This window comes from Crotalus tigris, unplaced genomic scaffold, assembly GCF_016545835.1.
Source record: "Crotalus tigris isolate CLP2741 ecotype Arizona unplaced genomic scaffold, ASM1654583v1 scf7180000017683.1919423, whole genome shotgun sequence".
Classification (NCBI taxonomy): Eukaryota; Metazoa; Chordata; class Lepidosauria; order Squamata; family Viperidae; genus Crotalus; species Crotalus tigris.
The window spans coordinates 992,541-1,004,157 of NW_024096563.1; the positions used below are offsets into that span (position 1 = coordinate 992,541).

At 39.0% G+C, this 11,617-nt stretch overlaps 1 protein-coding gene across 4 annotated transcripts; it reads left to right on the plus strand.

Annotated features, from left to right (window-relative positions):
- Positions 1–160: 160 nt before the first annotated feature.
- CHRNA5 (cholinergic receptor nicotinic alpha 5 subunit) lies at positions 161–11,595 on the plus strand. Of its 4 annotated transcripts, XM_039337583.1 has the most exons (7): positions 423–559; positions 2,538–2,664; positions 4,552–4,703; positions 5,987–6,031; positions 6,423–6,532; positions 7,271–8,105; positions 9,040–11,595. In XM_039337583.1, the coding sequence occupies exons 4-7, from the start codon at positions 6,005–6,007 to the stop codon at positions 9,199–9,201; spliced, it is 1,134 nt and encodes a 377-aa protein (XP_039193517.1). In that variant the 5' UTR covers positions 423–559; positions 2,538–2,664; positions 4,552–4,703; positions 5,987–6,004; the 3' UTR covers positions 9,202–11,595. The 4 variants fall into 4 exon arrangements, with proteins under 4 accessions (XP_039193518.1, XP_039193515.1, XP_039193517.1 ...); XM_039337584.1 differs by lacking the exon at positions 2,538–2,664 and having other exon boundaries at positions 161–559; positions 7,271–7,564; positions 9,040–9,213; XM_039337581.1 differs by lacking the exon at positions 2,538–2,664 and having other exon boundaries at positions 163–559.
- The last annotated feature ends 22 nt before the right edge of the window (positions 11,596–11,617 follow it).

The window sequence follows — 11,617 nt, forward strand, 5'->3', positions numbered from 1 at the left end:
AAATAATTCATCAGTTTTATTTATTTATAAATGCATCCGTGTATTTATTTATAAAAGTTTTTATTCCACCATTATTATTTTATAGATAACTGAGTTGCTACTCTGTGTGTCCTAGCTTTCTTTGACACTCCTCACAACAACCCTGTGAGGTAGGCTTACGAGTTTGACCGTTGTGGAGCAAAGTTTTGAGTTTGCTGAAACTTGGCCCTACCTACTTCAGGGCAGCACCTTCGCCAGTACAACGGAGGGAGCCTACAACTCCCATCAGCCCCTCGCTGAGAATGGAGCTGCGAGGCTGCTGGGAGTTGTAGGCCAATCCCAACTGTGGCGAGCGGCCTCGCGGCTTTCCCGCCCTTTCTAGCCACGCCCCGGGGCGGGGCTTGGGCGGCTGAGCGGAGACCGCCGGGCTTTCCCGGCTGAGGCGCGGCTGAGGAGAAGCGGCTCCGCGGCTCGCTCCACGTCCCGCGGCCGCTTTCGCCGCTCGGGGCCATGGCCGAGGCTCCCCTCCTGCTCCTCCTCCTCTCCGCCAGCCACGGAGCCTCCGGAGCCCGTTCTCTGGGTAAACGCGGAGACACGCGTGCAGCCCCGCGCTCGTGTGAATGCCTCAGCGCCCGAGACGCGCGCCAGGCGCCTGGCCCGCTTAGTCCAAGAAGAACCACGCAGGAGATGCTCGCGAAGGGGCAGTTATATCGGGGGAAGAAGAGCCAGCCAGCCAGCCCGGGACTGTCCGTCCAAATTAATAGGAATTTATATTGCGGGGGGGGGGAAAGCGAATAGGGTCCCAACTATTGCGCAGGAGTTTTGCTGCATGAAGTAGAAACTCTAAAAGCAGCCTGTCTGCTGGCTGTGGGGGCTTTGCATGGGCGGGGATGTTGGATATATTTATTAAAAGTGTTTATAAACTGCTTCCCCTCACGAAGTAACCCTGAGGTGGATGGGGGGGTTGAGGCAGGTGTGCATGGGCGTGCAAATTCATTGCTGCAGGGAGGGGTTGGAGGGGAGAGTGCATGAGTGTGCAAATGCCTAGATTTGTATGTGCATAGATGCAAGATATATATATATATCTTCTATCTTCCTGGCTATATATCTATCCATCTGTCAGTTCATCGTCCGTCTGTCTGTCTATCTGTCTATCTATCTATATTTCTCGCTCTCTATGTCTGTTTGCCTTCTGTCTGTCTATATCTCTCTCTCCCTCTCTATATCTGGTTCATCCATCCATACTTATATACATAGCTGTTGGATATGAGGGGGCGGCAAATACATTTCATAATAAGTAAAATAAAAGGATATATATGTAGTACTATATACTGGCTGCTTTTTCCTATTTCCATTCTGGGTTTCTCTATTTGGAAAGCAACTTCTATTGTTATTTCCCTGAGGCTGATGCCTCTGTAAGTGGGCTAAGGTGGGGGGGGGGGGTGTATTATTACAGCCTTATTCTGCTGTCGTATTGCAGGATTACTGTCCTTATCTGATGACAAAAAATTGCAACCTGATCTATCCAGCCTTTCCTAAGAGACACTGTAATCTGTTTTTGTAAGACTTTGTGTCTGCATCTGGAAGACTTTATCTAGAAGTGCAGATTCAAACATTAATAACTGCAGTGGTTAACTGAAGGGCAGGAATGGGTTTGCTACAGTCCAATGTGCTGCATTGGTGAGAAGGAAGAGGGGAAAAAACCCATATCTTGAAGGCAGGATTTAGCAAAGTGTTCATTCATTCATTCAAGCAATAACAAATGATTTGCCCAGGATGAACAAAATACTTTTTTGTAAACCAAAAGAGGGTCTGATTCTTATTCCCATTCTGTCTTTAGATAGACATCTGCCAACTGTTGCTCTTTCCAGTTTTTCAGAAGCCCTCGAAAGAGTTCATCTTTTCTCCCTTATTTTGCTGTGGCCGAAATAGAAAAGGAGTTTTCTGTTTTTACCAAGGGTTGTCACTTGATAAAGAGCTTTTGTGGTAGAGAATTTAATGGTTAAGACCGCAGGGACATATTTTTGTCTTGGGGAGACAGATATTTTCAACCTGACTTGAAGAAGGATTGAAGGTTTAGATATTATTTTTGTAACTCTGGATGTGTAGAATAGAAGTACAAGTTAGCAGAATGTCTTTAAGAGCTTTTCTCTGTATGTAATGAAAAGGATTTTTGATAGATCCAGGTTAAACAGATGTGCAGTTTGTGGTTTTTGTTTTGTTTTTTTCAGAAGAAACTGAGAATGCCAATGCAGTACTTATTCACATACACTTGGTTATTCCCATTCTGGATACCTGCAATTTCATTGCCCTCTTCTACTATTCTATGGCCATTGTTTTTCTCACTAAAACAGTTCCTTCTTTGATACATTGAAGTTGAAGGCAAGAAACAATTTTATTCAAATAAGAATGTTCCCAGGTGTGGTGTTTAAATGTAGTAAAAATAGAAATCCTATAGGTGTTTTGAGTCCTAATAGCTGCAAGGGGGATTCTTCAGTCATCTTCCTTCTGTGACAGATCGTATAAGAAAAAAAACTAATCTGAACCATTTCTTTTAGATTGTGAAATCAAATGAAGAAACTTTGTGGTACAGCTAGAGAACATCCAAGCTTATTGACATAAAATTAATCTAATGACTCAGTTACTGCCATGATGGCTACACCATTGGAAGACCTGAAGAACCAGGTTGGGGACAGATTCTCTTGGAGTAAATCCATCTCTTGTGCTTGCTAAGAGACAATCCCGACTTAATGGCACATAATCAGTTTTTAAAAATACAACCCAAGCAAATGGTGAATTGTAATAGAATTATTTCTAAAAGCAATAATCAAGAACCACATTTTGTGAACAGGACAGCTGCCTTGTGTAATCAGAACAAGTGTTGTTCTTTTAAACCAGTGGTTCTCAACCTATGGGTCGGGACCCCATTTGGGGTCGAATGACCATTTCACGGGGGTCGCCAAACAAGGCTGTCCGCCGTTTTTTCCCCCTTTTCTTTGGCCACGCCCCTGGCACCCGGTGATGTATAAGTGGTTGGGGGTCACCACAACATGGGGAACTGTATTATGGGGTCGCGGCATTAGAAAGGTTGAGAACCACCGTTTTAAACAGTTTGAATCACTGTTTCCTCACTGAGATTAAAAAAATAGGCTTATATTACTATAATTAATGGAACCTTTGTGTTTCATCAGCAGAAAGCATAGTCTTAGGTGCCAGGACCCAAGTCCCTGTTTAGCCACAGAATAGGGATGGCAGGATTTTCTCTGCTTCAGTAACCCGAAAATAGGGCTGTTCAAATCTTCCAAAAGAGGCACTCTGCAATGCATGAACCACATCTTTTCACGGAGTTGCTGCTTCAGAATTGTTGTTAGCTATCTTCTGCACGTGTGTAGCCATTTTATTTCATTTTTTTTTTTCAGCAAAAGAAGTTGGGCAGTTTTAAATGATTTGCATATCCCTAGAAGTTAATTATCAACGGACATCATCTAATGAGTTTGAGAATAGCATTTTATACATTAAAGTGCCAGAATAAGTATTGAAGTAAAATATGGGTGATTCAGCATGCTAGTAAATTCGAAATGGTTTCTTTGTTCTTCATTAAACAATTTTAAAGTGTCTTTGAATTGTTCCATTTTAAAATATGAGCTCACAGGCTAAGTTTAGAATGGAATTCTAAGCATATTACATGCAGATCCTACTAAAATACATTTTTAGCTAAATATAAATAGTATTAAATGATTTCATGATATTTAAGGTACAAAAATACAGTACTGGGTAATAAAAGTAACAATATCTTAGATACTTCTCACAAAATGCTAGGCAATGCAATTTATTAGCTTTGGGCGCCCTTGTACACATAAATATCCCCTTTCTATTCCTTGTAATATTTTCAATAAAATAGAGAAAGCAATGACTGTCATTTTTAGTTCTCCAGAAATGAACTTTCAAATGTGAAATATGTTGGCAATTGCAGTGAAAACAAATTAAGTTTTTTTAAGTAGAAGAAGGGCAATACAGTGTTATTGATACTGAAAATTACTGTTCAATACCATCCAAAATGAAATCTAACAGCCTAACTTTCAGCATGGAGCCTGAATGCTCTGCCTGATTTACATATCTATTTACATAAATTGTCGATTTGTATTCAAACCAATAAATCTATAGACTAATCGAACTATAAATAAGTAGAAAACTCATGCTTCCATAATTTTTGCTTTTTTCATCCTTAACTCTTCATCTTCGATCTACCACTGGCTTCTGGGATGGTAACTTAAGCATAATACTGTTTCCTCTCCAGTAAAACATAACTTGGAGATAGGTCTCTCATTTATGTTTTACATTTTTAGTGCATTACCATCCAATATTTTATTGTCAATGTCAAAAGCTAAATCTGCAGAATACCGATCTGTTCTTGTATTCCATGTATTTAAACAGAAGGGAACTGCGGCTTTCTGTAATGCTTAACCTTATGCCAAACTTCCTCTATTGTGATAAGGCCAATTACATGACTTAATATTAAATATTGTCTCTGGCATTTTTAAATATAAAACTTTATTGTCATCCTTTGTGCAGGTACATCTGAACCTTCTTTTATTGCTAAAAGTGAAGACCGTTTATTTAAACATTTATTTGAAGACTATGAACGATGGGTTCGTCCAGTCGAGCACTTGAATGATACCATCAAAGTAAAATTTGGTCTTGCAATTTCCCAGTTGGTAGATGTGGTATGTTAGGAAATTGATATATTTTAAAATTTAATCACTCTGGAGACATATGTTGCCTGTTTGATAGAGTTTTTGCCATGTTTCTGAAACATAATAAGGCCTTACTTAAGCATACTTTATGCTTAAGATGTAGATGAAATTGCTTGCACATAGTAGTAATATGATTCCAGGGCAAGTGAAGACAGAAATTTCTCTCCCATCCCCACCCTAAATAACCACTTTGTTTAATCAGAGGACATATTAAGTGTGATAGACAGACTACCAACATGGTTTACAACATCAGGTGAATATTAAAAAAAAAACAAAAACATGTACCTCTAAGTCTGTAAGACATTAAAAAGATTCTGTGTCTTTTCTTTTAACTAATGTAAAAATATTCCTACTAGTAATAGCAATGATAATATTTTTGGTGCTCTGTATGCCTTACAGCCATTGGATTGTTCCACTATTGTTGGAGAGCAGTCATCCCAGTGGGGAGGAGATCTCAAGTGGGAAGTTAGGATGGACTCTAAGTAAAAATAATAGGGCAAGGTGTGACACCTCCTCTCTCCAGTGCCTTTGAGTCTTATCTAGTCTTTCACAGGCAAAAGCTGCCAGTCCAGGGGGATTCCTGTGGAATCTAGAACAATAAAGTAGCCTGTTTGAACTCTACAAGTGTGAGTCTGGTTGTTGATGCCTAACAATTATTGGGGGAATGAAATTCAAGTGTCAGCTGCTTCTGCTATTTCATTATGCCTTCAAGGGGCACATTGGAAAGGAAACACCTATTTAGGAGGGAGAAGCTACCAGAAGTCTTCCCAAGGTTCAGCTGAGATGCTAAAGCACTTTCTGGCTCTTACCTTCTAAACCAGTAGTTCTCAACCTGTGGGTCAGGATCCCATTTGGGGTCGAACGACCATTTCACAGGGGTCGCCAAACAACGCAGTCCGCCCTTTTTTCCCCCCTTTTCCTTAGTTGTGCTACTCCCTTTTATTCTATTAGCTTTTGAAAGCCAATAGAATAGACCAGTGGTTCTCAATCTTTTTAATGCCACGACCCCCAACCGGTCGTAAGTTGTGGACTACTCAACCGGTCGTAAGTCGAGGACTACTCAACTGGTGCAGCACCGTTTGCAGAATGGGATTTTTGGCATGCTCACCAGGGCAGAGACAGCCTGAACAATTCCTATTGGCTTTTGAAAGCCAATAGAATTAGACTTTATTCAAGAGAGTCTATTCTATTGGCTTTCCAAAGGGTCTGGTCGAAAACCTTTGATTATATTTAATACACTTTTCCTCCAATAGGATGAAAAAAATCAGTTGATGACCACAAATGTTTGGCTGAAGCAGGTGAGTCCTTCTTGAAAATGTTTTGAGTGGGTTTCTTCATAATGTCGGTGGATTGATGATTCATGCCCTTGGGTTATATCAGCATGGAAGATACAGTGGAAAAAGATAGATCAGGATTCCCTATCGATCCTGAATGATTTATAGTAAATCGGCAAGGAATTTTAAGCAGAGAGATGGATCTTCCAGAAATATTAAAACCATAAAACGTTCCTGGGCAAATGAACATGAGTCTAGTAAGTTTATCAAAAGTAACAAACAAAAATTACAAACAAATATGTTTTGAAGCAAGGTAGCCACTCCTCATAGTAACATAGTAAACATTTCAATTGTTGCTTTTGGAGCTGTTTCAGGTTCAAGATAAAATTGAAGATAAGTCTGTATTCCTTTGCAGGAATGGGTTGATGTAAAACTGAAGTGGGATCCTAAGGACTATGCTGGAATAACATCTATCCGTGTCCCTTCAGCTTCACTATGGATTCCAGACATTGTTTTATACGATAAGTAAGATTTCAGTTTTTAAAATATATTAAAAGGGCAGATCAGCCATATAGACTTGAGCCCAAGAAAATGCGGAAAACCAGGTTGAAAAGCCCTGGGCAGGTAATGAAATAAAAGAGTTTGTTGTCTCCTTCAATCTCCCAATTTTCCAAGGAGGACGACTCCCATGATTGCAGAGAGTTCTTACCCAGAGGGAATTAAGAATCGGGAGCGTTCCCCTTAATATCCTACCTTCACTTGTAGACTACGTTACTTTCTGGAAAAAATGAACAAGAAGCAGCAGAAATGATGCTGTGCAGATTCCCAAGAGACTGAATTCAGAGCAGCAGTAGAAGATAATTGGATCCTCATTTGAGGAGCTCATGTAAAGAAGTGCAGCGCCTCATTCAGATATTTGGTTTTATTTTTTATCTATTGGAGCAGAGAGTTTTTACAGAAGGGCGGGTATGTCTGCAAAAAAGATTCAGCTGTTCCTTTCAAAGAGGATCGTGTGACCATAATTCAAAATAAATTATCATGATAGTATTCATTAACCCCTATCTGTTTGTTCAACATTAATAATTTTAATTGTGGCTGGACCATATCTTACAGGGGTCATCTAACTCAATTTTTTGCCTGTAAAGGATTAAGCAGGGTTATACAATTTGAAAAAAAAAAAATTGCACTGGAAAAAGTAAACTTAGTTTTTTGTGGAAAACCATATCTTGCACCTTTCATAACCCTTTGCTGATATTCTTTCAGTGCAGATGGTCATTTTGAAGGGACATCTACAAAGGCCATAGTGAAACACGATGGCACTATTGTTTGGACCCCACCCGCGAACTTTAAAAGCTCTTGCACCATTGACGTCACTTACTTTCCATTTGACCTCCAGAACTGCTCCATGAAGTTTGGCTCGTGGACATACGATGGTTCTCAGGTGGATATAATGCTTGTGGATGAAGAAGTAGACAAAAGAGATTTCTTTGACAATGGAGAATGGGAAATAGTAACCGCAACGGGTATCAGAAGGAACAGAACTGACGGAAGCTGCTGGTACCCCTTTATTACCTACTCATTTATAATTAGGCGCTTGCCTCTCTTTTATACGCTCTTCCTCATTGTTCCATGCATAGGGCTGTCTTTCTTAACCGTCCTTGTCTTCTATCTCCCTGCCTACGAAGGAGAGAAAATCTCTCTCTGCACTTCCGTTCTGGTCTCACTCACCGTCTTCCTTCTAGTTATAGAAGAAATTATCCCATCTTCTTCTAAGGTCATACCACTGATTGGCGAGTACTTGGTCTTCACCATGATTTTTGTGACCTTATCTATAGTAATAACTGTCTTTGCTATTAATGTTCATCATCGATCCTCATCGACGCACAACGCGATGGCACCGTGGGTCCGCAAAATATTTCTTCGCAAACTTCCCAAACTGCTTTGTATGAGAGGTCACGTCGATAGGTACTCAGTACCAAAGGAAGAAGACACCATGGACACCCAGGGATCTGAGGAACCTAGGAATACTTTAGAAGCAGCCTTAAATTCTGTCCGGTACATTATAAGACACATTGTCAAAGAGAATGAAGTACATGAGGTGTGTGTTCTAGTTGTGTTGCAATTCACTGGTTGAGTTGATCGTTAGAAAGGGAAATACACAAAGTTATGCAGTAGAACCTTAATCTGGAGCCCTGGGTGTTCTCTGAGCTTGGTGGTTCGCTTGTGGACATTTCATTACCCAACTAGGTAGCATCATCAATGATGATGTTGATGGTGCTCTGATGGTGAACATCTTGCATTGATGTGGTAATCTTGTTGGCCCATGAAACGTCTGCAAGAAAATAATCTCAGAGAGTATCATAGACTCCACAGTTCAGTCCTGAGCTACTGATACTCTCTTCTATGAGAACCTTAATCTGATGGTTTTTAGATGCTGTGCTGTGTTTGGATGTCTTTTGAGAGGAAGGGGAATCTTAGTTATGCTGATGGAAACAATTCCTTCGGGGGCAACTTACAACATCTAAATCGCCAAAGAGCTTTTATTGTATTTTACTATGATCTCAGTGATAGGTATCATATGAATAACTTGGATCTATTGTTTTGGATCAAGATAGTGAAAATTTTGGATCCATAGCATGCAAAAAAAGTTAAACAATTTATATCGCTGACACATGTTTGTCCATGATCCATTTTTTCCAGTTTGTGTATAAAGTATGATTCAAGCCTAAAAAATAGCCTTAATAAGCACAGGTATTTTAAAATATACTGAGAATTTTTCATTCCCTGATGAAATTCAGTTTTAGTAATTAATATTATTCAGTAATAAGTAAAACCTACAGTAGGGAATACCTATTATAAAGATGGTTTATTTACTTCTGATTTGTATCCCTTCTATTTATTATGTTATGGCTTTTATATAGGTATATTGTTGCCTCTGCCTGCTTTGTTATTTTCTAGAACTAAACTCAGATACTGGTAGATCCGAATGCTTAAGGAAAGTTACTGAATTTTTATTTTTTATTTTTTTTTAGGTTGTGGAGGACTGGCAATTTATAGCTCAGGTGCTTGATCGTGTGTTCCTATGGCTGTTCTTTCTGGTTGCAGTTACTGGATCCCTGATGTTGTTTCTTCCTGTAATTCATAAATGGGCAAGCAAAATAGTACCAGTCAATGCTGGGATTGTTAATAAATAAATCTGTGAGCAGGGGCAGAATTTTAACAGTGCTTCTAGGGATGCTAATTCCTAGCTATCCTAAATTCCTAGATATCCTAAACTAATAATGAAATATCTGAGAATGCAAGTGGGAGGGAAAAATTCATGGTGATATTTAACCAGGAAAATTGTAAGATGGATGTTTTTCCCCTCTTAATTACAGCCTTCCTGGATTCCATCAGGATCTTAAGATTATTTGCAGAATATTATAGCAAAAATATTAACATGACACTTTAACATTTAAGGTGTTTAGGATGACCATCATTGAAACTGCTGTGGCAGTGGATGAGGATAAGTTTTGTCAAGTGTCAGGGCAGGGATCAGGTGCCCAGGAAATTGGTGGTTCTGGATCCAGAGACTGAGCACAGCAATGAAAAAGAGATTTTTAAGTTTTATTGTGAAGCAAACAAATTTAAAAACTTAACATAAAAAGCACACCGGCCAAGCAAGATGATACCGAAATCTCTTAAAAGCTGTCACGACCTCCTTAATAACAACAGCACAGATGCCCCACAGCACCCAGTGCTAGGCTTTCTGCAGAAGCTCCCAACTTAAAAGCCAGTACTAGAGTTTTTGTTAAAAGCTGGCACCGTGGCTTCATTGCTCTGTTTCTGTAGTCACAAGGCTGCGAGACCTGACCTTGACCAGATGGCACATAACTCAAAAGTGAGATATTCACAGATTAAAAAGAAATCTTTGCACTATGTGAAGATTCTACAGCCCCTCTTCGCCTTTATGCAATATTCAAAAGTTAAAAAAAAAAGCACATTTGCTCAGAATGAGCTCTGAACTTCTAGACCAGAGGTGTCCAATCTTGGCAACTTTTAAGACTCTGAACGTCAACTCCCAAAATTCCCCATCTAGCTAGTTGGGGAATTCTGGGAGTTGAATTCCACAGGTCTTTAGATTGGACACCCCTGGTCTAGACTTTTCTTAATATGAAGGAATCTCTTCTTGAATCTGTCATATCTTGCAAAATTGACCACCCATCTCCATCTTATGTGTATCATATTATGTGTTCTTTCCATACGTCTTTACTGCTGCTATTCATGTACTTTATGCCCTATGTTAAATAAATACATTAATATGAAGGAGAAATCAAAATATGCCACTAAACTCCTCAAAATACAACAGTTTTCCGCATCGCCACTACAGAGGAATACAGTACATTTTAAATTTTTTTAGTCCTTTCATGTGACAGTTGAGTAATCCTTGTAGCAGGCGAGGGCTCTCTGTCTCTTACTCTTAGCCTTTGATTCCTAAACTGTCACTCAGAATTAAGCTCAGTTTGCCAAGGAAGCGGATGGAGTGGGTTAGGGTGAAAAGGGTAAGGCAGAACAGAAAGTAATGAAATGCACAAGTACAACATGGAGTGTTTTGGAGTTCCTAATGCAATTTCCCTCCTATATAATCTCAATTTATATTTCTTGTGATAACCGAAGGATCTGAAGTCTGCTAGCAATTTCTGTGATTGTAAGAAAGTAAAGACGTCCTAAAATCCGGCTCAACTCCCATGCAGTTTTCTTCATAACCTTGCAGAAGCAATTCATTATTCCTTTCTTAGAAGATTTTGTTTGACTTCAGTCTAACCCATTTGCTGAATAATATGTGTTGATTACAGAAGTTGCCATGAAGTATCTGGGGTGTGCGCCTTTATACATTTTTCATTAGGCACAAATGCCTTCCATCTTCTGTGAAGAAAATCTGCTATATAAGTAGACCTCAAATCAGAATCAACAATCAAATCATGGAATGAAAAATATGCTACAGGAAAGGTAGATAGATACAGTAAATATGATTTTAATATCATTTAAACAGACTTTTAAAACACACTTTTAGAGAGATGATAGACAATTGGAAACCTTTTGGGTCAATTATACAATAGTTCAGAAATGAATGTTTGTGGTGATACGAGCTGGGGGTACTTCGCTGTTCTAGTTGTATTTTGTGTATAGCTGTGAATTTTTAAAATATTTTTTTAAAAATCAGGTTTATTTTTAGATTTTAGAAATGTATATTGACTGCACTTTAAGGGTAATAATTATAGATAATAAATGTTGCATTTGATACTTGCTGTTATTAAGTTTGTAAATCTGAGGGAAATTTTTGAATTATATAATGAATTTCATTCGGAAGCCTTCAGTTGGAAAGTGGGTTAATTAAAGATTCCTTAATATTTCTCTGCGTTGCTTAGAGGTTTTTGTATCTTCCTCTCAGCCTTTTTAATAGAAGTAGCCGAGATTTGTTACCTTTAATGGAAAAATCATTCCTGATCTTTTCGTTTGATTTAGCTGAAAACCAATGCTTACTACCATCTTATTTGCATTTGTCTGCTGCAATGCCCCATGTTAATAAACAGTTCTCCAAATCCTTATTAATGTTCCCTTTTCCTTCTA